Source organism: Osmerus eperlanus, chromosome 6, assembly GCF_963692335.1.
Source record: "Osmerus eperlanus chromosome 6, fOsmEpe2.1, whole genome shotgun sequence".
NCBI lineage: Eukaryota > Metazoa > Chordata > Actinopteri > Osmeriformes > Osmeridae > Osmerus > Osmerus eperlanus.
Genome location: NC_085023.1, coordinates 22,558,711 through 22,584,746, shown reverse-complemented (window position 1 = coordinate 22,584,746; position 26,036 = coordinate 22,558,711). Strand labels below are relative to the sequence as shown.

At 50.7% G+C, this 26,036-nt stretch overlaps 1 protein-coding gene and 1 long non-coding RNA gene across 2 annotated transcripts in view; one reads left to right on the top strand and one right to left on the bottom strand.

Moving 5' to 3' along the window:
• The window catches only part of LOC134022707 (uncharacterized), a 110,317-nt gene that overhangs the window by 13,705 nt on the left and 70,576 nt on the right, over positions 1–26,036 (top strand). The gene's annotated exons all lie outside the window — the stretch shown is intronic.
• The window catches only part of LOC134022705 (arginyl-tRNA--protein transferase 1), a 41,626-nt gene continuing 27,596 nt past the window's right edge, over positions 12,007–26,036 (bottom strand). Inside the window, exons 9-12 of the mRNA XM_062464458.1 lie at positions 25,401–25,582; positions 21,358–21,457; positions 13,640–13,760; positions 12,007–12,851 (exon numbers count right to left, since the gene is read on the bottom strand). Of these exons, the coding sequence (XP_062320442.1) occupies positions 12,673–12,851; positions 13,640–13,760; positions 21,358–21,457; positions 25,401–25,582 (582 nt within the window). The 3' untranslated portion in view covers positions 12,007–12,672. The remainder of the gene's footprint in view (positions 12,852–13,639; positions 13,761–21,357; positions 21,458–25,400; positions 25,583–26,036) is intronic.

Sequence of the window (26,036 nt, the reverse complement as noted above, 5' to 3'; positions counted from 1 at the left end):
GGAAGGCTGGTGATGAGAGTCAGCTTGTAATCGTGCACTCAGCATGAGATCCTGATATGAGATCATGAGAGATCTCTTCATCATTTCTCCTTATCAGCATTGTGTGTGTGTGCGTGTGTGTGAGTGTGTAGGAATGCACTCGGGGCATGTGCTCTCCTTGTTGGGCCCAGCTCATAAATAAGCCCAGGGAGCGAGCATGCTCACCCCAGGACGCAGGGAAGGCCTGGACCTGTCCCAATACAGCCCAGTACAGCCCCCAGTACAGCCAACCCCATACAGCCCCAGTACAGCCCCAAGTACAGCCCCCAATACAGCCCCAGTACAGCCAGCCAGTACAGCCCCAGTACAGCCCCAGTACAGCCTCAGTACAGCCCCAGTACAGCCCCAGTACAGCCCAGTACAGCCCCAGTACAGCCCCAGTACAGCCCCCATACAGCCCCAGTACAGCCCCAGTACAGCCCCAGTACAGCCCCAATACAGCCCAGTACAGCCCCAGTACAGCCCCAGTACAGCCCCAGTACAGCCCCCAATACAGCCCCAATACAGCCTCAGTACAGCCCCAGTACAGCCCCAGTACAGCCCCAGTACTGCCCCCATACAGCCCCAGTACAGCCCCAGTACAGCCTCAGTACAGCCCCAGTACAGCCCTCAGTACAGCCCCAGTACAGCCCACAATACAGCCCCAGTACAGCCCCAGTACAGCCCAGTACAGCCCCCAATACAGCCCCAGTACAGCCCCAGTACAGCCCCAGTACAGCCTCAGTACAGCCCCAGTACAGCCCCAATACAGCCCCAGTACAGCCTCAGTACAGCCCCAATCAGCCTCAGTACAGCCCCAGTACAGCCTCAGTACAGCCCCAGTACAGCCCCCAATACAGCCCCAGTACAGCCCAGTACAGCCCCCAGTACAGCCCAGTACAGCTCAGTACAGCCCCAGTACAGCCCCCAATACAGCCCCAATACAGCCCCAGTACAGCCCCAGTACAGCCCCAGTACAGCCCCAGTACAGCCCCCAATACAGCCCCAGTACAGCCCAGTACAGCCCCCAGTACAGCCCCCAATACAGCCCCAATACAGCCCCAGTACAGCCCCAGTACAGCCCCAATACAGCCCCAGTACAGCCCCAGTACAGCCCCCAAAACAGCCCCAATACAGCCCCAGTACAGCCCCTGTACAGCCCCCAATACAGCCCAGTACAGCCCCAGTACAGCCCCCAGTACAGCCCCCAGTACAGCCCCAGTACAGCCCCCAATACAGCCCCAGTACAGCCCAATAGAGCCCCTACATCTGCTTCTCTCTCCCTCATCCTGGAGGCTTCTCCCTCCTCCCTCTCTCCCTCGCTCTCTCCATTCATCTCTCCCTCGCTCTCTCCCTCCCTCTCTCCCTCCCTCTCTCCCTCGCTCTCTCCCTCGCTCTCTCCCTCGCTCTTCTCCCTCGCTCTCTCCCTCCCCTCTCTCCCTCGCTCTCTCCCTCCCTCTCTCCCTCGCTCTCATCCCTCGCTCTCTCCCTCCCTCTCTCCCTCGCTCTCTCCCTCCCTCTCTCCCTCGCTCTCTCCCTCGCTCTCTCCTCCCTCTCTCCCTCCGCTCTCTCCCTCCCTCTCTCCCTCGCTCTCTCCCTCCCTCTCTCCCTCCCTCTCTCCCTCCCTCTCACCCTCGCTCCTCTCCCTCGCTCTCTCCCTCCCTCTCTCCCTCGCTCTCTCCCCTCCCTCTCTCCCTCGCTCTCTCCCTCGCTCTCTCCCTCCCTCTACCCCCTCTTACCCCCACCTTACCCCCTCTTACCCCCACCTTACCCTCTGCTGCTACACCCTCTTACCCCCACCTTACCCTCTGCTGCTACACCCTCTTACCCCCACCTTACCCCCTCTTACCCCCACCTTACCCTCTTACCCCCACCTTACCCGCACCTTACCCCCACCTTACCCTCTTACCCCCACCTTACCCTCTTACCCCCACCTTACCCTCTTACCCCCACCTTACCCTCTCTTACCCCCACCTTACCCTCTGCTGCTACACCCTCTTACCCCCACCTTACCCTCTGCTGCTACAACCCTCTTACCCCCACCTTACCCTCTGCTGCTACACCCTTTTACCCCCACCTTACCCTCTGCTGCTACACCCTCTTACCCCCACCTTACCCTCTGCTGCTACTACCCTCTTACCCCCACCTTACCCTCTGCTGCTACACCCTCTTACCCACCCTTACCCTCTGCAAACTCACATACAGAAAATGCACCCTCTTCACCCCACCCTGCCTGTCATTCTCTTGACTAACAAAATATCTTCCCCCCAAACACCCCATCCCCTCCTCCGTGTACCTCCCCCCCACTACCCCAACCCCCCTCTCCCCTGCTCCAGTCACTACAGCACAGTTGCACTTTACTTGTGCCTGCTCAGTGACAGGAGAGAGAGAGAGAGAGGGGCTTGAGGTAGTGGAGAGGAGAGAGGAAGAGAGGAGGGGAGAGGAGGGGAGGAAGGAGAGGAGAGGAGAGGAGAGGAGGAGAGGAGGATTTGAGAAGCAAGAGGAGAGGGGAGGAGGAGAGGGGAGGAGGGGAGAGAGAGAGAGAGGGGAGAGGAGAGGAGAGGAGAAGGGAGGAGGGGAGAGGGGGAGAGAGAGAGGGGGCTGTCTGATGGGAGACTATATCATCTGCAGGGGGATAGTTTGAGAGACTCAATAATGTTCTTTTGTGGAAATCCCCAAGGAGCATTTATTGGTTGATTATTTTGGATAATAATTTCTGAGATGACTTGATATGATAATTTCTGTGTTTTTCTTTGAGAACAGGAATATTAAATATTTAAATGTTGAGACCTAATATACGGTGGTGACGAATTGGTGAATTAAGGAAACTGTGTAAACCAGGACGTGTGTTTAAGAGTGAGTACCCCTCAGACAGGGCGAAGTAGAGAGACATGACCTCACACCAGGGGGGTGGAGGGACTCACTATTTCTTTTACTGCCAGTGAGGTGTGTGTGTGTGTGTCTGAGGGAGAACACCTTCGAGCTGTGTGAGCATGTGGCCCAGAAAGCCCCATCTATCCCAGACCAGTCCTTTATCCCAGACCAGTCCTTTATCCCAGACCAGTCCTTTATCCCAGACCAGTCCTTTATCCCAGACCAGTCCTTTATCCCCTGCTGGCCCAGCTGAAGGTCTGGTGATGGAGGGGACCACAAGTGGATCCCCCTGCTTCGGGTTTGGATTTTAGGGTTAGGTTACAGGGTTCTACGGTTTGGTTAGAGGGTTCTAGGGTTAGGTTAGTGTTGTGTAAAGAGGTTCTAGTAATGTGGTTGCAGCAGGAAGAGTCCCTCTCCGGGCTCCTGTTTACTGAAGGCTTGAGGCCTAGATCACCAAACCACCAGGCTCCACACTGGCCACAGACGAACCCTGACCACAGAGAGAAAGAGAGAGAGGGAGAGAGAGGGAGAGAGAGAGGGAGAGAGAGGGAGAGAGAGGGAGAGAGAGGAAGAGAGAAGGAGAGAGAGGAAGAGAGAGGGAGAGAGAGAAGGAGAGACAGGGAGAGGCAGAGGGCAAGATATGGAAAGAGAGAGAGAAAGACAGGGAAAGAGAGGGAGAGAGAGATGGAGCACAAGGCAGTTTATTTTCCCCCATTTTTCTGGATTCCTGTATAATGATTGGCTGGAACTGTACTGGGATTAACAGCCAAACGAAACAAGCGCCCTGCCAGCAATGTGGATTTCTCTCCATTCTTTCCTTTTTTTCAATATGGACTTCAAATATACAAAACCTGCATTTAGTTTGCATGGCAGCCCACTATTCTCCCTGTTTCCTTCAGCTCCCCCTCTCCTCCTGCACTTTCTGCACATTCAGCAAGTCCTGTGGCCAGATAGGGATTTGTGGCGGGTGTTACTAGTTCACCAGAGGAGGGGGTGTGTAGTGTGCAGCATTGCTGTGACCTCACCAAGCTGGGAATACTAACTCAGTTACACAACACCAGGATGGGACTGCTAACTCAAATACACATCACCAAGCTGGGACTGCTAACTCAGTTACACAACACCAAGCTGGGACTACTAACTCAGTTACACAACACCAGGGTGGGACTACTAACTCAGTTACACAACACCAAGCTGGGACTACTAACTCAGTTACACAACACCAGGGTGGGACTACTAACTCAGTTACACAACACCAAGCTGGGACTACTAACTCAGTTACACAACACCAGGGTGGGACTGCTAACTCAGTTACACAACACCAGGGTGGGACTGCTAACTCAGCTACACAACACCAAGCTGGGACTACTAACTCAGTTACACAACACCAGGGTGGGACTGCTAACTCAAATACACAACACCAAGCTGGGACTGCTAACTCAGTTACACAACACCAAGCTGGGACTACTAACTCAGTTACACAACACCAGGGTGGGACTACTAACTCAGTTACACAACACCAAGCTGGGACTACTAACTCAGTTACACAACACCAGGGTGGGACTACTAACTCAGTTACACAACACCAAGCTGGGACTACTAACTCAGTTACACAACACCAGGGTGGGACTGCTAACTCAAATACACAACACCAAGCTGGGACTGCTAACTCAGTTACACAACACCAAGCTGGGACTACTAACTCAGTTACACAACACCAGGGTGGGACTACTAACTCAGTTACACAACACCAAGCTGGGACTACTAACTCAGTTACACAACACCAGGGTGGGACTACTAACTCAGTTACACAACACCAAGCTGGGACTACTAACTCAGTTACACAACACCAGGGTGGGACTGCTAACTCAGTTACACAACACCAGGGTGGGACTGCTAACTCAGTTACACAACACCAAGCTGGGACTACTAACTCAGTTACACAACACCAGGGTGGGACTGCTAACTCAAATACACAACACCAAGCTGGGACTACTAACTCAGTTACACAACACCAGGGTGGGACTGCTAACTCAGTTACACAACACCAGGCTGGGACTACTAACTCAGTTACACAACACCAGGGTGGGACTGCTAACTCAAATACACAACACCAAGCTGGGACTGCTAACTCAGTTACACAACACCAAGCTGGGACTACTAACTCAGTTACACAACACCAGGGTGGGACTACTAACTCAGTTACACAACACCAGGGTGGGACTACTAACTCAGCTACACAACACCAAGCTGGGACTACTAACTCAGTTACACAACACCAGGGTGGGACTGCTAACTCAAATACACAACACCAAGCTGGGACTGCTAACTCAGTTACACAACACCAAGCTGGGACTACTAACTCAGTTACACAACACCAGGGTGGGACTACTAACTCAGTTACACAACACCAAGCTGGGACTACTAACTCAGTTACACAACACCAGGGTGGGACTACTAACTCAGTTACACAACACCAAGCTGGGACTACTAACTCAGTTACACAACACCAGGGTGGGACTGCTAACTCAAATACACAACACCAAGCTGGGACTGCTAACTCAAATACACAACACCAAGCTGGGACTACTAACTCAGTTACACAACACCAGGGTGGGACTGCTAACTCAAATACACAACACCAAGCTGGGACTGCTAACTCAGTTACACAACACCAAGCTGGGACTACTAACTCAGTTACACAATACCAGGGTGGGACTACTAACTCAGTTACACAACACCAGGGTGGGACTACTAACTCAGCTACACAACACCAAGCTGGGACTACTAACTCAGTTACACAACACCAGGGTGGGAATACTAACTCAGTTACACAACACCAAGCTGGGACTACTAACTCAGTTACACAACACCAGGCGTGTGGAACTGGAGCCTCCTCAGACCAGGCTGGTCAGTGACTTCAGTTCACTTCCTATTCTCCCTCCCCCTCTCCTTTCCTCCATCCAACAAATAGTCACCCTACCCCTTCAACTACAAATACCCGTACCCCTATCCCTGCCCCTACCCCTATCCCTGCTGCTGCCCCTACATGTGGATGCCATGACCACCCGCAGAGCAGACTGGACTGGTCTGAGGGGCCTGACAGCAGAGGTCTGGGCTGAGCGTGGAGGGGCCTGAGAGCAGAGGTCTGGGCTGAGCGTGGAGGGGCCTGAGAGCAGAGGTCTGGGCTGAGCGTGGAGGGGCCTGAGAGCAGAGGTCTGGGCTGAGCGTGGATAATCTGGAATGGATCTCCATGCTAAAGAGGAGAGAGAGAGAGACAGAGACAGACAGCAAGAGAAAGAGAGACAGAAAGAAAGAAAGACAGAGAGAGAGAAAGAAATAGAGAAAGAAAGAGAGAAAGAAAGATAGAAAGAAAGAGAGAAAGAAAGAGAAAAATATTTCGGGTAAAATATTTTGGAAGAAATGTTTTGGAAGAAATGTTTTGGAAGAAATGTTTTGGAAGAAATGTTTTGGAAAAAAAAATATTGTACCCTAAATATTTATTTTGAAAAAAACTTGTTTTCTCACAGACAATGAAAAGAGAGGGCCCTGAAACCCAAAAGGTTTCTAAAAGGTTGTGAAAAAAAGAATGTGAACAACATTTTCACAAGGTGCTTTTTCTTTTTGAAAATATTTTTGTAAAAAATGGTTTCTAAAGGTTAAATAAATAAAAAATAACTAATGTTTCAAAAGGTAGATTTATTTTTTCGTTTTCAAAGGTTGAAAAAATATAGCATCAAAAGGTTGCATCATTGATGAGTACTTGATGAGGACTGTACTATACTCTATTGTACTCTGCTCTGCTTTCATCTCTGTTCTCTAGCCTCCTATTTTCACTGTGTGTGGGGAAAAAAAGACAGACAGAGGGAGTTAATAATGTCGACATGACTAAGAATAGAGACATTCCTGATCATGGTCATATATACATGAGGGATATGTTTAAAATTGTCGGTGTAAAAAAGGATTCCTGGCAAATGTGCTATAGTGCCTTTTTGTATTAATGTATTAATATGATGTGAGGTCCAGTTACCAGCATGACACTAAACAGGTAGAAGTAATGGCTACTTTTTACTGAAGTATATGTAGGATTTCCTCTGGCCAAAGGGAGGATACTAGTGCACAGCTGGCAGCAAAACATCCCCACTTCATCAGGCCCTTTCATTTCTGCTCATTTGTAGTGGAAACAAACAGAATGATTCCATTAAGCAGCACACTGTGAAAGGATTTAGCTGAAACACAATCAGCTGAACAATAGGAACTGTTGGAAAAACAGCTTATTAAGGTATTATGGTCTATTAGTATCAGTAGTAACATGGTCGTCTTTACAGCACAGATGTGAGATCCAGCTGAGATTACAACATGAGCTGGGGTGTGAATGAAGAAGCTCACTAGCAGAGAGGCAGAGAGAGGCAGTACGAGGCAGAGAGAGACCTGTCTCTAGTAGAGAGAGGCAGAGAGAGACCTGCATCTACTAATTTAATCGAGTGAACAGTTTTGTGCTTGTTGATTTTACAATGGAGGTAATTATATGATGGTTTATATTCGCAGGACCTTTGCGATACACAGAAATATGTTTAAAACAGCAACAAGAGACGGGAGGTGAAAAAACATAATAGAAAAACAAGTTCTGAATCCCTCACTGTACTGCCGGAGCTAACTCACCCCACCGGGCCGAGCAGCCGTAAATATCACTGTTTTTATTCTCTTAATTGTTGAGACATTTCTGCTCTCTCAGGGCCAGCTCCCCTCAAACACAGCAAGTTCCTGTGGAGATGCCAAGCTCTCCTTCGACACAACAGGGGCATTCAGGAGGGCAGGATTTACAGCTACGCAAACATGGACTCTTCGTTTCATGGGCTTGGTGGGGAAGGGAGGAGGGGGAAGAGGGGCCTCACCTCTAGCTGGGTTAGGGTGTGAGGAGTTGGTGGGAGAGGCAGGGGAGGAGGGGGATAGGTGGAGAGGGGGGAGAGAGGTTGGGGGGGGGAGGAGCAGTGTTGGGGGTAACACTTTATGTAATATAACACGTTACATAATATAATTACTTAAGTGAGTAACAAAGTAATATAAATTGTACTTTTTGACATTGAGTAATATTATTACAGTTACTTATTTAAGTAACTTGCGTTACTTGTCCAAGTTACTGCATGAATTGAACAAAGGACTTACATAGTATTATAAATACAAATTGTTGCCTAAACGACACTTCATGGGCGCAGTAGCCTACTGTTTGCCTTTGATTCACACTGCAGGCAAACACAACAGAAGATATTGGAAAACAATTGGTGGAGGTGGGAGAGGCAGGGGAGGAGGGGGAGTGGTGGAGGTGGGAGAGGCAGGGGAGGAGGGGGAGTGGTGGAGGTGGGAGAGGCAGGGGAGGAGGGGGAGTGGTGGAGGTGGGAGAGGCAGGGGAGGAGGGGGAGAGGTGGAGGTGGGAGAGGCAGGGGAGGAGGGGGAGAGGTGGAGGTGGGAGAGGCAGGGGAGGAGGGGGAGTGGTGGAGGTGGGAGAGGCAGGGGAGGAGGGGGAGAGGTGGAGGTGGGAGAGGCAGGGGAGGAGGGGGAGAGGTGGAGGTGGGAGAGGCAGGGGAGGAGGGGGAGAGGTGGAGGTGGGAGAGGCAGGGGAGGAGGGGGAGAGCCAGCGGAGTACATAACTGAAGGTGGAGTTTTTTATAGAGTTGAGGGGAGGTAGGAGAGGAGGGAGATAAGACCCCTCCCCCCCTAACTCCTACAACCATCAGGATGACAACACCAGCGGGAATACAGCTGCTGGGACGGAGAGACAAACAGACAGACAGAGAGAGAGAGAGTGAGAGAGAGGAGATTGAGAGAGAGAGAAGAGAAAGAGAAGAGAGAGAGGAGATTGAGAGAGAAAGAGAGTAAACAGTCAGGCCAAGAGATGAGAGAGAGGGCTGTAGGAGGGACAGAGGCAGAGGGGGGTACATGTGTGGAGCCCATTTTACTGCCAAGGAGCCACTGTGCAAGAGTCACTATGCCAACCAAGTGAGTCTCTCCCCCAAGTCTAGAGAGACCATAACAAAATAAGTTTATTTTGAGTGGTTGCTTGACTGATTAAGAACTGAAGATTTTCACATTTTATAACATTCAAATAAAAATCTTCTGGATTCCCCCTTAAATCATCTAATCAAGAAAAACAAGGTGAGATGCTTTAAAATCCAAGCAGGGAGAGGGTCAGACAGAAGAGAGAGAGACAGAGGGGGGAGAGAGAGGGGGAGAGAGAGACAGAGGGGGGAGAGAGACAGAGGGGGGAGAGAGAGAGGGGGGAGAGAGACAGAGGGGGAAAGAGAAGGAGAGAGAGACAGAGGGGGGAGAGAGAGAGGGGAGAGAGAGAGAGAGTGAGGGGGAGAGAGAGAGGGGGGGAGAGAGACTGGGAAAAAGAGAGGGGGGGAGAGAGAGAGAGGGGGGAAGAGAGAGGGGGGGAGAGAGAGGGGTCAAAAAGAGAGGGGGGGAGAGAGAGAGGGGGGAAGAGAGAGGGGGGGAGAGAGAGAGAGGGGGGAAGAGAGAGAGGGGGAAGAGAGAGGGGGAGAAGAGAAAGAGAGAGGGGGATAGAGAGATGGGGGAGAGAGAGAGGGGGGGAGAGTGACAGACTGAGGGAGAGACACAGAGGGAGACAGAGTCAGGACAGTGGAGGGTCAGTGAGGGTGTGTTGAATCTGTGTGACAGGGGCCCAGTGTGAGTGGGCGCCCCCGTCCCTCAGATAATCCCCATCAGAAAGGGCTCGGGTTAGGGTAGGGTTAGGATGCTTTGTGATCCGGGGGCTTGGATCACAAAGCAGTGCAGCACTTCCTCCAGCCTGGAGCTTCCGCTGGCAGAGGAACACCAGAACACACAAACACACTGGGAAGCAGCACACACACACATCCACTCACAGGCATACGCTCCAACACACACATATGCTTGCATGCACAGAAACACCAGAACACCATAACAACTAACACTACATTCACGTTACTCCGAGGCGGCAGCCAATCAAAGCAGGTGACCAGCCCACACGTACAAGACTCAGAGTAAACAGTGTTTGTACAGACACACAGACTGTGTACTGTGTTTAGATTCTGCCCCTGCAGTTGTTGAAAGAAATCCTGAATACAGAAAGATAAACTCAGAAACGGGGGCAGAGAGATGAAACGACATGCTGACAGTTGTTTACGAACAGGAAACCATTGAAAGAACAGTTCTTTATTCAGCTGGCTGTTCAAACAACCTGCAGGCTCCAGCTTACCTGACATTGGTGCATTTGGTCCAGGATGTGATGTCACATGTGATGTCACATCCCTCTGCAACTCCACATTCCAACTCCGGGCAGCTTCCATCTTTTTTAAAGTGTAGATTTTATTTTCACAACATTTTACATTTTTGGATTAAACAAAAGCATAAATACGCTGGCTTAGCATCTTCCTGTCCTTCTCTGTGAACGTTCTGTAAATACTACTGATGAACAGCAGTAGTAATATACACATAATAGGCATAGGCTGTGTATATTATTCTACTTTACGGACTAGATTGTTCTGTAAAGAGTGAGGCTGTAGATTGATTTCCTTCTTAGTTTTTTCCCTCCATCAGCGGTTGTGGCAACGCTGATGGAGGGATGAATATCCATAAGTTAAAGCCGGAGCAAGAACAATCCTTGCTGAGTTTTGTTGGTGGTCATCCCTCGTTCCTCTCCCTTCCTCTGGGTCAATCTGTCCACCTCAAGACCAGCCTCACACTCACATCACCATGCTGAAGTGTTTAGAGGGTAACATTGTGATAATGGGACCATTCTTAACCAAAGCTGTGAACTGGAAACTAAACTTGTAGTTGGAGTAAGCAGGAACTAGTCAACTGTAGATTCAGGAGAACAAGCTTGTATTGCTGAACAGTCCAGACTGTTAGACTCGACTCTTAACAGCTTCGATCATGTTTCCTGTCAGTAACAGGGTTAGTCAGGTGGCTGAGCGGTTAGGGAGTCGGGCTAGTAATCTAAAGGTTACCGGTTCGATTCCCGGCTCTGCAAAATGACGTTGTGTCCTTGGGCAAGGCACTTCACCCTACTTGCCTCGGGGGAATGTCCCTGTACCACTGTAAGTCGCTCTGGATAAGAGCGTCTGCTAAATGACTAAATGTAACAGAACAGCCCTTGTTATCGATCACTAATCAGCGTGTTGTGGAGTTGTGTCAGAGCAGATGTGCAGTATGAGCAGGAGCAGGTAAGAGAAGCCTTCAGGGAGAGTTCTCTCAACAGGAATTCTGGTGATTTATACAACATCTAGACATGGAAGAGCTTTGACAAAGTGACCATCATGACCGAAATTCAGAAGGACATGTCTGAACACAATAGCTCTGGAGAGCTAGAACACTGTTCGGGTTAGCGCTCGACACTACAGAGCTGTTGCCTGCCTTGCCACAACAATCTAATTGTCCAGAATGAACTTGGGTTGTACTGAGAACAATATGCAATGTCTTTTGACTTTGTGTGTGTGTGGCTTGGTGTGTGTGTGTGGCTTGGTGTGTGTGTGGCTTGGTGTGTGGCTTGGTGTGTGTGTGTGGCTTGGTGTGTGTGTGTGGCTTGGTGTGTGTGTGGCTTGGTGTGTGTGTGTGGCTTGGTGTGTGTGTGTGGCTTGGTGTGCGTGTGTGGCTTGGTGTGCGTGTGTGGCTTGGTGTGCGTGTGTGGCTTGGTGTGCGTGGCTTGGTGTGTGTGTGGCTTGGTGTGTGTGTGTGGCTTGGTGTGTGTGTGTGTGGCTTGGTGTGTGTGTGTGTGGCTTGGTGTGTGTGTGTGGCTTGGTGTGTGTGTGTGGCTTGGTGTGTGTGTGTGGCTTGGTGTGTGTGTGGCTTGGTGTGTGTGCGTGGCTTGGTGTGTGTGTGTGGCTTGGTGTGTGTGTGGCTTGGTGTGTGTGTGTGTGTGGCTTGGTGTGTGTGGCTTGGTGTGTGTGTGTGGCTTGGTGTGTGTGTGTGGCTTGGTGTGTGTGTGTGGCTTGGTGTGTGTGTGTGGCTTGGTGTGTGTGTGGCTTGGTGTGTGTGTGTGGCTTGGTGTGTGTGTGTGGCTTGGTGTGTGTGTGGCTTGGTGTGTGTGTGTGTGTGTGTATTCATGAAGCTGCATGATGAGGCAGCAGACTGAAGCTGGATCTCAGTTATTTTATTTGTTGAAACAAAAAGAAAATTATGGATAATAAAACAAACCACAAATAAAGCTCTATATGTGAAACCCAGAAACAAGAATACAAACAAACATACAAGGTTTGTTATTCACAAATCAACGAGATCATGTAGTTTTTTGTGCATGGTTTTGGTGGCATGGCAGCTCCATCTTGATGAGTCCAGATCAGGGACTGCAGAGTCACTCACAGGGACTGCAGCAGCAGGATTATAATGAAGTCATAAATGCAATACTATGAATGTTTCAAATCAACATTCCACTGGTAGGAAGTGTTCCCTGAAACTGAGTCGGGAGTCTTCCTTGGAACATGTGACAGATAGAACACTGCTGATTTAGAGACAAGGTGCACAGACTGACAGGTGAGTAACATGCACACATACATGGTACATACATGGTTGGGCCTATATGTGGAGAGCTAAGCTGGGTGAGGCTTTAGAGTGAAGCAGCACACACACACAGACACACACACAGAGACAGAGAGAGAGACAGAGAGAGAGAGACAGACAGAGAGAGACAGAGAGACACTCAGACAGAGAGAGAGAGAGACAGAGAGAGAGACAGAGAGACAGAGACACTCAGACAGAGAGAGAGGGGTTGTATAGGTGGAAGAGGAGGGAGTGGCTGTGTTGCTAGGCACGGTACAGCAGCATCCTCTCAGCACAGGTCTGTCCCACCAGCGCTGCGTACTGCTCCACCTCCGCCTCGTCACAGCAGCCCCGGCGCTTACGGCTGTAGGCAGAGTAGAGCATGATGCTCCTCTTATAGAGGACCAGGGCCCTGCCCACATCCTTCAGCACCCGCGCATCACCTGGACAGACACACACATACACACGGTAAGATAAGGCCAGAGTAACACATCATAATGTGTTCATAGATTCATGATGTTTGTCGTCCTAATCAGCCTTCAGACACACCGTTCACCAGCCCAGTCTAGCTTGAAGGACACCAAACAGAGGCTGGGGAGGAAAGGGAGGCTAGGGAGGAAAGGGAGGATGTGATTGGTAGAAAAGATTGTAGAATTCCTTCATCTCTGTTCCAGCTCACATGTCCATATGTGCTCCCCAGCTGAGCCAAACGGGGAGGTCAGAGGTCAGGGTCAAGCATGTCTGTTCGGTTGGAATAGTGTGTTTACATCTGTGGGTGTAGTGATGTGTGTGTAGACTGCTGTTGGCACCAGATTGAGCAACAAAAGTGATATTCCTGTCAGTCCATCACCAACAAGAAGATGATTGTCCCTCCCCCGGTGAGAGGTCTGTCAGAGGGAGAACATGCAGCAGCGGTCCCCCTCGTCCCTGACAGAGTAACACTGACCAGACCAGCCCCTAGTCTGACAGTCCAAACATCCGCTCCAACCCAGACCCCCCCAGGACCACCGGACGACCGATGACACGCTGCTGTGAGGTCACCGCCTATCAGGGTCAGGGGTCGGGTGGATAGAGGGCTGCTCTGGGCGGGCGAGGGTCAGGACTAAGGGGATGGGCTTAACCCCAACAGGCACTGCCCCCACGCAGGGCATGCTGGGTAGGGTTGCAGCTGAACTAGAACAGCATGTCCACCATCACCCTGTGTATATATGTGTGTGTGTGTGTGTGTGACCTGCGTCTGGGTCCAGGTGGAAGCGTGAGTACAGGGTCTGCTCCAGCAGGGGAAGGCAGCGCTCCATAGGAACCCACACATACGTCTCCGGGCACAGTAGGTCTGCAGGCAGGTACTGGCCCTGGGGGGGGCAGAATGGGGAGAGTGTTAGTCATCAACACCAAGGCAGACAGCAAGTACTGTATACACTGAGCTGTGAAGGAGGACAGATCCAAACAAAGAGATGAAGACAGCGAGGGAGATGAGGGAGAGAAGGGGAGGGAGAGAAGGGAGGAGAGAGAGGAGGGAGAGAGAGGAGGGAGGGCAGGAGGAAGGAGAGGAGGCAGGGAGGGGTGTCGGGAGGATGGAGGGGGGGCGGGATTAGGGAGAGGAGGGAGGGAGGGGGGGCGGGAGGAGGGATGGGGAGGGAGAGAGGAGCGTGGATTTATGAGGGCTGTGTTATCAGAGCTCTGGAGATGATAACAGGACTGAGTGGGGCCCAACCATTCACTTCCATTCAACCCCTCACCCCTAACCCTAACCTAGGTGTAGTGAGGGAGGTGGGGTAGTGGGTGTAGTGAGGGCTCAGCTGGGTGTGCTATGTCTGTCAATGGGCCTGAGTGGAAACTATGCAGCCTGTTTCCACACCCCTCCTCCTACTGTACTACTCTCTGGGAACAGACACATACAAGAGGAGCAGGGGGGTGGAGCGGAGGAGGGGTGGAGCGGAGGAGGGATGCACCTCGGACAGACATCCCCCAACTCACCTACAGTTTCACAGTCCACAGAGGCTCTATAGACTCCTCCATCACCACACACACACACACACATATGGAGGTGTAGATGGAGTGATTAGCCTCGTGCCACACTTTTTATGTACCAGCAGAACACTGCCATGCAGAGCGAGGAGGAGGAGAGGGGGATGAGAAGGAAGAGAAACAGAATGAGAGAAAGGGGGAGGGGAGAAACAGAGAGAGCAGCATGTAAGAACAGGTCTCTCCATTCCTCAGGCAGGAGCACTATGAAGCCATGATGGGAATGTCACGCCCAAAACTGTCCGGCCTGACGTCACAATGCCGTTCCAATCCGTCACTATGGCGACCTTAAACACCTGTCAGACAGACAGGTAGTGATGGGACCTAGGTAGTGATAGGACCTATCAGACAGACAGGTAGTGATAGGACCTATCAGACAGACAGGTAGTGATAGGACCTATCAGACAGACGGTCTACTGCCCTGGGGGAGGAGAAGGAGCGATGAAGACTTGGCAAAAAAACAGAAAGAAATACTACCCTAACACTGGCTTACTACAGACTACACTACCCTAACCCTGGCTTACTAGAAACTACGCTACCCTAACCCTAGCTTACTAGAGACTACACTACCCTAACCCTGTCTTATTAGAGACTACACTACACTACCCTAACCCTGGCATACTAGAGAATACACTACCCTAACCCTGGCTTACTAGAGAAAACACTACCCTAACCCTGGCTTACTAGAGACTACACTACCCTAACCCTGGCTTACTAGAGACTACACTACCCTAACCCTGGCTTACTAGAGACTATACTACCCTAACCCTGGCTTACTAGAGACTACACTACCCTAACCCTGGCTTACTAGAGACTACACTACCCTAACCCTGGCTTACTAGAGACTATACTACCCTAACCCTGGCTTACTAGAGACTACACTACCCTAACCCTGGCTTACTAGAGACTACACTACCCTAACCCTGGCTTACTAGAGAATACACTACCCTAACCCTGGCTTACTAGAGACTATACTACCCTAACCCTGGCTTACTAGAGACTACACTACCCTAACCCTGGCTTACTAGAGACTACACTACCCTAACCCTGGCTTACTAGAGACTATACTACCCTAACCCTGGCTTACTAGAGACTACACTAACCTAACCACCTAGGGGAGGAGAGAGTGTCTCTGGGCTTGAGAGGGAACTGCCCCCCCATTTCATCAACATCTGCTGTTGATTTCCTGCAGATCATATCTCCCCACTGTGTGTGTGTGTGTGTTTGTGTGTGGTGTGTGTGTGTGTGCATGTGCGCGTGTGTCACAATCCACCCTTTTCCAACACAAGCCTCTCTGGGTTTGTCGAGATCCAGATCAGAGCTTCAGTGGAGCTGTGAGCCGTGTGACTTTTAGAAGGCACTGCAGTAATCTCTTCCTAGCTGAACCGTCCAGGGGAGAAGGCTCCAGGGTAGAGGAGTCCAGGGGAGAAGGCTCCAGGGTAGATGAGTCCAGGGTAGAGGAGTCCAGGGGAGAAGGCTCCAGGGTAGATGAGTCCAGGGTAGAGGAGTCCAGGGTAGAGGAGTCCAGGGTAGAAGGGTCCAGGGTAGAAGGGTCCAGGGTGGATGAGTCCAGGGTAGAGGAGTCCAGGGTAGAGGAGTCCAGGGGAGAAGGCTCCAGGGTAGATGAGTCCAGGGTAGAGGAGTCCAGGGTAGAGGAGTCCAGGGTAGAAGGGTCCAGGGTAGAAGGGTCCAGGGTGGAGGGCTTCAGGGCTCCAGGCTTCAGGGTAGAGAAGTCCAGGGCTCCAGACCCATCCAAGACCCGGACCAGCTTTCTGACCCAGGGTCACATTCACGTACTCAAGTGAAAGAGCAATAAACATAATCTACTAGTTCTGACATGTGTCCTCCTCTCACCCCCACACACCCCCAGCCCCTGATGTTCCCCCAGGTCTTAAACACACAACTTCTCCACAGAGAAGGCTGAGGGCCCCAAACTGCTGACTGACATATGTAAACACTCTCACTCACACACACACACACACACACACACACACACACACACCCACACACACACACACACACACACACCTAAACAAACAAACTCAATGTCTTTCTGTACATCGAATGCACCACACATTCCAACAGAAACCACTAACACACCCTGTGAGTTGTGTGTGTGTGTGTCCTGGTCCTGTCGAGGGGAGTGTTACACTGACCACTGCTGTTCAACCAGTGGGAACACAAGCTCCTCCTCAACACATCGCCACAGAACGACCTTCAAACTAATAAAACCTCCAGGATGGTAACAGCCCCTAACCCCCGCCCCCTAGCCCCCCCCCCCACGGCTCCCAGGATGACAGGTTAATGAGGAGAAAATATTTTTACAGGATCGCGTTTCAACAAAGCCAGCAACCAAGGGCAGCGTTTCATAGCATCAGCTCACAGGGCTCCACTCTCTCTAGATCTCCCCCGGTCTTTTCAGGGAGGGGGAGGAAGGGGGAGGAGGGCACCAGCAGCAGGTCTAGTCTCTGCCTAAGTCCAAGTCTTACCGCTCCAGTCTCCTGTTCGTTAGATGCTGCTTATCTGAGGCAGCTGAGGCAACCCCCCCCATCACCACCTCTACACTCTCACTTTCACCCCCACCGCTCTGTTCACTGCCCCCTTCCCAGTAAGACTCAACCATCTGACCTGACCTGGTGCCCCCTGCCCCTGTCAGCAGCCCTTGAGGGGGAGGGGCTGTTAATGATTTGTTAAAAACACAACAGAGGGCACAGAGGCAGATAAGTGATTATGAGGCATAAAAGACTTCAGAAAAGTATAAAAAAAACCTTAAAACAATGTTTCTACTATGAGACTGTATTGGTGGTCTCCTGCCTGAATCACACATGGGTGAGGAGGGGGAGGGAGGAGGGGTGGGGGGTTAGCTTATAAACTCCACAGAAAATGGGCCTGCCTGGTTTGATCTCAGGTCTGATGGGCACAGCACAGGGCTGTAACAAGGCCCCCAGCACTGATCACCAGCCCTCCAGCCCTGATCACCAGCCCTCCAGCCCTGATCACCAGCCCTCCAGCCCTGATCACCAGCCCTCCAGCCCTGATGACCAGAGAGAGGGGGGGGAGAGAGAAAGAGGAGGGGAGAAGGTACTGTAATCCTGTAGGGTTAGGGTGGGCACTGATGCTCCAGGGAGAGAGAGAGAGAGAGAGAGAGAGAGAGAGAGAGAGAGGAGGGAGGGAGGGAGGGAGGGAGGGAGGGAGGGAGGGAGGGAGGGAGGGAGGGAGGGAGGGAGGGAGGGAGGGAGGGAGAGAGAGAGGGAAAGAGAGAAGGAGACAGAGAGAGGGATGGAGGGATGAAACACAGGAGGGAGGATTGCAAAACAGAAAATATGAGACAAAGTGGAAAGTCACAGGTCATCTTTCTAAAAGCTTATAACAGACAAAGAAGGGTTAGGGTCTAGAAGGGGACTGAGTGTTTTAGAACGTAGATAAACCTTTAAAATGTCTGCTCCTCTGGGTGTGTGCTACCATAGTGTGTGTGTGTGTGTGCTGAGCCCTTGGCAAAGGACAGGAGAACTGGAACACTCAGTACCATACCCATCTACCTCGATCTCCCTCTCTCTCCTAACATCTCCAGGCTGAAGCCGAAGGGGACACAGGTTAGTGAGCTCATATATGTGGACGTGTGTCTTTGCACAGGTGTGCGTGTGTGTGTGTACAGTAGATGCATGGGTGTGTGTACAAATGTGTGTGTGTATAAGTGCGTGTATATGAGTGTGTGTGTGTGTATATGAGTGTGTGTGTGTGTATATGAGTGTGTGTGTGTGTATATGAGAGTGTGTGTGTGTGTATATAAGTGAGTGTATATGAGAGTGTGTGTGTGTATATAAGTGAGTGTATATAAGTGAGTGTACATGAGTGTGTGTGTACCACAGATGAAGAGCTGCACTGGGGTGGTGCAGCTGGAGCCACAGCTAGTTCAGTTCTACTGAGCAACAAATACTCCTTTATCTACCTCCGATTCTCATCTGGCACATTTAGCCCCTCCCCTTTCTCTCCATCTGTCCCTCCCTCCCTCTTTCACTCTTCCTTTCTTGGTCCCTGTGGAAACTTTAATGGTTTCCTGGGCTCAGTCTTTCAGAGAGAACAAGAACAACAAGAGTAAGAGCCACTTATGTAACCGTCTCTCCCTAACCGACAGGCAGTGTGTGTGTGTGTATGTTCACAACAAGTGTTTGATCTCTCATCCCCTGCTCAGGCTGTATGGACCAGTGCCGTCACCTCACCCCAGCTCGTTCATTTCATCATCATGTGTTTTTCCATCAGTCTGGTTAGCCAACGTCCACAACACTCTCCACACCTCTCCATACCTATGGGCAGTTACAAAATTGAGGAGCTGTATATTTAGGAATCCATCGGTTTTAGACTAGCTGTAGCACACTAAACTAGCAGACTACAGTTATCAGATTACAGCTAGCAGACTCCAGCTAGCAGACTCCAGCTAGCAGACTCCAGCTAGCAGACTCCAGCTAGCAGACTCCAGTTAGCAGAATACAGTTAGCAGACTCCAGCTAGCAGACTCCAGCTATCAGACTACAGTCAGCAGACTCCAGTTAGCAGACAACAGCTAGCAGACTCCAGTTAGCAGACAACAGCTAGCAGACTCCAGTTAGCAGACTACAGCTAGCAGACTCCAGCTAGCAGACTACAGCCAGCAGACTCCAGTTAGCAGACAACAGCTAGCAGACTCCAGTTAGCAGACTCCAGCTAGCAGACTCCAGCTAGCAGACTCCAGCTAGCAGACTCCAGCTAGCAGACTCCAGCTAGCAGACTCCAGCTAGCAGACTCCAGCTAGCAGACTCCAGCTAGCAGACTCCAGCTAGCAGACTCCAGCTAGCAGACAACAGCTAGCAGACTCCAGTTAGCACAATACAGCTAGCAGAATACAGCTAGCAGGACCCCGGCAGGAAGTCACATCCTGGATCAGTTTGCCAGGCCATGCTCTGCCCTGGCCCAGCACCATGGCTCCAGTCCCAGGCAGAGATCTGAGAAGACAGGCTCCAGTCCAGGCCCTGGCAATGTTCCAAGGTCTGCTCTGAGCCCCAGTCCAGGCCCCAGACACTGCTCCCAGGGCCTGCTTCAGGTTCTGACCCTCCTAGCCCCCCAGCCCTGCTCCTAGCCGCCAGCCCTGCTCCTAGCCCCCAGCACCCCATCCTGCTCCTAGCCCCCAGCACCCCACCCTGCTCCTAGCCCCAGCCTTGGTCCTAGCCTGGTGGTGTAAGGAGGTGTGAACCCAGAGTACATGGAGCAGCGTGGCCGAGGTGTGACTTGGCAGGAGGGCCCCGGCTAGCGCCGCGTGCCAGCAGCTATCCTCGGACGGAAACACGAGACAGTAGGGAGAGCAGCCACAGGCCTGAGGCCAAACACTCAGAAAACAGCACACCTTCTCAGTGAGGTGAGATCACACACCGGACAGAGAGATGTTCAGACACAACTCTGTATCCTCATCTGCAACTAAAGTTTCACATATCGGACTAAGTTAGAGAAGCTAGTTTCATACTCCACTCTGCTTCTGGTCTCCTGACAACAGTTATTGAAATTAGGCTAAATGAGTTTTTTTTTACAGAGTGACTTACAGTAACTATAGGACATTCCCCCGAGGCAAGTAGGGTGAAGTGCCTTGCCCAAGGACACAACGTAATTTGGCACGGCCAGGAATCAAACTGGCAACCTTCAGATTACTAGCCCGATTCCCTCACCGCTCAGCCACCCGACTCCCATCTCTCTCTATCCATCTCCTCCTCCATCTCTGTAGATGTATCGTCCAAGAGAGGAGCAGGGGTTTGCCCTGGTCATGTGAAGACTGCATGGAGGTTGGGGCTGTGTGCATGCTAGAGGCTATATGGAGGTTGGGGCTGTATGGAGGTTGGGGCTGTGTGGAGGCTAGAGGCTGTGTGGAGGCTAGAGGCTGTGTGGAGGCTAGAGGCTGTGTGGAGGTTAGGGCTGTGTGGAGGCTAGAGGCTGTGTGGAGGCTAGAGGCTGTATGGAGGTTGGGTCTGTGTGGAGGTTAGGGCTGTGTGGAGGTTAGGGCTGTGTGGAGGTTAGGGCTGTGTGGGGGTTAGGGCTGTGTGGAGGTTAGGGCTGTATGGAGGTTAGGGCTGTGTGAAGGCTAGAGGCTGTGTGGAGGTTAGGGCTGTGTGGAGGTTCGGGCTGTGTGGGGGTTAGGGCTGTGTGGGGGTTAGGGCTGTGTGGAGGCTAGAGGCTGTGTGGAGGTTAGGGCTGTATGGAGGTTGGGGCTGTGTGGAGGCTAGAGGCTGTGTGGAGGCTAGAGGCTGTGTGGAGGCTAGAGGCTGTGTGGAGGTTAGGGCTGTGTGGAGGCTAGAGGCTGTGTGGAGGCTAGAGGCTGTATGGAGGTTGGGTCTGTGTGGAGGTTAGGGCTGTGTGGAGGTTAGGGCTGTGTGGGGGTTAGGGCTGTGTGGAGGTTAGGGCTGTATGGAGGTTAGGGCTGTGTGGAGGTTAGGGCTGTATGGAGGTTAGGGCTGTGTGGAGGTTAGGGCTGTGTGGAGGTTAGGGCTGTGTGGAGGCTAGAGGCTGTGTGGAGGTTAGGGCTGTATGGAGGTTGGGGCTGTGTGGAGGTTAGGGCTGTGTGGGGGTTAGGGCTGTGTGGAGGTTAGGGCTGTATGGAGGTTAGGGCTGTGTGGAGGTTAGGGCTGTGTGAAGGCTAGAGGCTGTGTGGAGGTTAGGGCTGTGTGGAGGTTGGGGCTGTGTGGAGGTTAGGGCTGTGTGGAGGCTAGAGGCTGTGTGGAGGCTAGAGGCTGTGTGGAGGCTAGACGCTGTGTGGAGGTTAGGGCTGTGTGGAGGTTAGGGCTGTGTGGAGGTTAGGGCTGTGTGGAGGTTAGGGCTGTGTGGAGGCTAGAGGCTGTGTGGAGGCTAGAGGCTGTGTGGAGGCTAGAGGCTGTGTGGAGGCTAGAAGCTGTGTGGAGGCTGTACCTTGTAGCGCATCTTGGGGCAGGAGTGGATGTAGAAGCCCAGGTAATAGTACCGCAGCCTGGGGGCTTGCTGCTGGAGCTGCCTGGTGAAGCCAATCTCCCTGGAGGGGCGGGAACAACAATTATTACCAGAACAAGAGCCATTATTTTGTTTAGCTTCTGAATAACCCATCTAATAGGCTAATGCTCCTTTGGTCAGCAAAACAACAATCACATAGCTGAAAAGCTGCAGTGTTCATGTATGGTTGTAAACCAGCTGGAACTTCTCTTCCTCACCGACCAAGTCAAAGTCAAAGTGAACTTTATTGTCAATCAAACCATGCAACAAGTAATACACAGACGGGTCAACTCACACACACACATAGATTTTTCTAGTATTAGTACTTAACTATTTCTTTTTCTGACAACTTTTTACTTTCATTCCTTACATTTGTTACACAAATATCTGTACTTTGTACTTCTTACATTTTAAAGCCAGGCTTGTTACTTTAGTTTGAATCAGTATTTGGTGGCATGATCAATATATTTTCTTCTCAGTGCGTGCCTTTTAAAAATTCCTGGTTATCACGCACACCAAATGTAAGCTACTCGCTATGTAAGCTGCCATGGAGCAAGAAGGCAACAAGAAAAATATATATTTGAAAAAACATTTAAAAAACAGTTTGCATCATTGAGGAGTACTTGATGAGGACTCTACTATACTTAACTTTGTTATGCTTCTCTGATCTGCATTTCAACAAAAACAAATTCTAAAAAAGTTAGATTTAGGTTTAGAATGTTTTTCTTTCTAAACTAGTTTAGAGAGGTTGAAAAATATATTTCTAAAATGTTTTAAAAGGTTGAAAAAAAAACATTGAAAAGTTTCTAAAAGTTGACAAAATAATTTCTCAAAGATTTATCAAAAGAAAAGTTTGCATCATTGATGAGTTCTTCACTCTACTGTACTGTACTCTGCTCTGCTTTCCTGTTTTAGGGTTCTCAGTTCTCTTCCTCTCTCATCTCCTATCCCTATCCCTATCGCTAACCCTAACCCTAACCGGAGACTCATCTCCTATCCCTATGTGTGTGAAAAACGTTTCGAAAGGTTGAAAAAATACAGAAAAATAAATAAAAAATCATTTGCATCATTAATGAGTACATGACTACTGTGCTCTGCTGTGCTCTGCTCTACTGTGCTCTACTGTGCTCTACTGTGCTCTGCTCTACTGTGCTCTAGTCTACTGTGATGTGCTCTGCTCTACTGTACTCTACTGTGCTCTACTGTGCTCTACTGTACTGTGATGTGCTCTACTGTGCTCTACTGTGCTCTACTGTGCTCTGCTCTACTGTGATGTGCTCTGCTCTACTGTACTCTACTGTGCTCTACTGTGCTCTGCTGTGCTCTGCTCTACTGTGCTCTACTGTGCTCTAGTCTACTGTGATGTGCTCTGCTCTACTGTACTCTAGTCTACTGTGATGTGCTCTGCTCTACTGTACTCTACTGTGCTCTACTGTGCTCTAGTCTACTGTGATGTGCTCTGCTCTACTGTACTCTAGTCTACTGTGATGTGCTCTGCTCTACTGTGCTCTACTGTGCTCTACTGTGCTCTACTGTACTGTGATGTGCTCTACTGTGCTCCGCTGTGCTCTGCTTACTTTGTTTAAAGCTGAGAATAGAGACATTCCTGATCACCCATGGTCATACATGAGGGAGATGTTCAACATTTTTGGTGTCAAAAAGGATTCCTGGCGAATGCGCTGTGTCTATAGTGGCATACAGGTAGTACTAATGGCACTTCTTTACTTTAACTTGAGTGAAACAATTTAGTCAGCACTTTCACCAGTGTTTTTAAACATGAGTATCTGTACTACTTGAGTGAAGGATGTCTGTACTTTTGCCAACTCTGCACACACATCTGCTTCTCCTGCACCACTGACCAAACAACAGCGCTGATGAGAGAGAGAGAGTTTCATTGTCACTGGGAGATTTATACAGCAGCTCCCGGTTCATGTCTGTATTTCTAGTTCCTTCCTTAATTGCATCCTTTATTAACCAGCGCCTGTTCTCCCTCTCCCTTCTCCACAGTTTCCTTCACTTTTCCATAACTAAATCGCCTCCTCTTTTGTCTCACTCTTCCTCCCATCCTTCTTTCTTTCAGCCCGCGTGAAAGAAGGGGGAGGGGGAGGAGGAGAGGGGGAGAGTTCCTTTTCTTTCACTTAAGAAGACAGAGAAGGGAACAGAGGAAAAAAAGAGGCCTTAAATAAAATAGATGCACTGGAAAATAAGCAGAAGTACAAAGCAGGGGCTTGGCAGGGAGAGAGGAGGAGAGGGAGGGGGAGAGAACTATAAAGGGAGGGGGGAAGGGGAGAGAGGGAGTGGGGGAGAGGGAGAGGGAGGGGGAGAGGGTGAGGTGCTAGAAGGTCATATGCTTGCTGCCAGGTTCCTGGGTTCCCATCCCCTGACCACAAAGGGCCGGTTGGGGGCTGAATGAGGGGATCAGGAGAGGTGAGGGGCCCATTCACGAGGGGGCCAGCCCCCCCACCCCCGTGGCAGCAGCTTGAGGCTGCCATTATCCCCTCTTCAGCGATCTGACACTCCAACACAAGCCAATTATCCAGCTCCTCGCACCGCCTGCCTCATATTAATGCACACACACACACACGTTCCAAGACTGGGGCCTTAATACAGGCTGAGCATGCATTCTCTCCCTCACTGACAAATAAACACACACACACACACACACACACACAACTACATCCAGATAGTGAAGGCCCGGAAATTGGCAGACAAAAATACTTATTGCGCCGATATATTTCCAATCTTGATTGCAAACTGACCACAGCTAACAAAAAGCCACACACCACGCACAAAATCAATTCAATGCCAGACACCAGCTGCTTTTGGACAACAGCCCCTCAGGCATAATGTCCTCTGATCCCTCATCCTCTCTCACCCCTCTCTCCCTTCTTTCTCCTGTCTCCCTCTCATCTCCCCCCCCCCCCTTTCTCACCACACACATACACAGCTTCTACTAACACACACACAAGTAGATCACCCAGACTTACACATCTGTGCAGAAATATTTGAAGAAGGCTTTCTCACATTATTGGGTTAGGGTTACTAAACCTAAGAAGGCTTTCTCACATTATTGGGTTACAGGAAGTGCCAGATGTGTGTGTGTGTGTAGACTGGGTAAACCAATCATCAGAAAAGAGAGGGAAAAGACAGAAAAACAGATAGGAGGTGATGCTGACCTGAGAGAGATAGGAGGTGATGCTGACCTGAGAGAGAGAGAGATAGGAGGTGATGCTGACCTGAGAGAGAGAGAGATAGGAGGTGATGCTGACCTGAGAGAGAGAGAGATAGGAGGTGATGCTGACCTGAGAGAGAGAGAGATAGGAGGTGATGCTGACCTGAGAGAGAGAGAGATAGGAGGTAATGCTGACCTGAGAGAGATAGGAGGTGATGCTGACCTGAGAGAGATAGGAGGTGATGCTGACCTGAGAGAGAGAGAGATAGGAGGTGATGCTGACCTGAGAGAGAGAGAGAGAGATAGGAGGTGATGCTGACCTGAGAGATAGAGATAGGTGATGCTGACCTGAGAGACAGAGATAGGAGGTGATGCTGACCTGAGAGAGAGAGATAGGAGGTGATGCTGACCTGAGAGAGATAGGAGGTGATGCTGACCTGAGAGAGATAGGAGGTGATGCTGACCTGAGAGAGAGATAGGAAGTGATGCTGACCTGAGAGAGAGAAATAGGAGGTGATGCTGACCTGAGAGAGATAGGAGGTGATGCTGACCTGAGAGAGAGATAGGAGGTGATGCTGACCTGAGAGAGATAGGAGGTGATGCTGATCTGAGAGAGATAGGAGGTGATGCTGACCTGAGAGAGAGATAGGAGGTGATGCTGACCTGAGAGAGAGAGATAGGAGGTGATGCTGACCTGAGAGAGAGATAGGAGGTGATGCTGACCTGAGAGAGAGAGATAGGAGGTGATGCTGACCTGAGAGAGAGATAGGAGGTGATGCTGACCTGAGAGAGAGAGATAGGAGGTGATGCTGACCTGAGAGCAGAGTAGGAGCCCAGAGACAGCGTGGCAAAGTCGGGGTGGTAGTACAGGTAGACGGAGGAGACGCAGGTGGGCAGAATGTCGATGACGCCCACCGCTACGATGCTCCCGTCCAGCCAGTACTGCTGGTGGAATGACCCATAGCCCACGTCTGGCCCATCTGGGGGGGTCTCCGCCTAGGGGGGGGGGGGGAATTCAGTATAATCAACTGAATAACATACCTGAAGCTTCCATGGACAGTTAACACATTAAAATGACATGGATTACTACATTTATGAATTACAATTAAAATTGCCCAAAAAATGTATTTAAGACTTTTTAAGAATCCGTGGACACCCTGTTAAAATACTGAGATCTCATTACCTCACGTGTCTTTCAAACACATGCACACACACTCCAGGTGTTTGTGAGGTGCAGACAGGTAAGGCCACATTTGTGTGTTCTCTTTGGGGTCCAGCAGCCTGCTAATAGCTCCCAACTCTGGGCTGGGGGCAGTGTCTGTGTGTGTGAGAGAGAGTGTGTTGTGTGTGTGTGTGTGAGAGTGTGTTGTGTGTGTTTGCGCTCAGCCTCATATGAGACTAACCCTTTTAATAAAAGACCCTGCATGAGCAGGGTCCATCTCAACAGGCA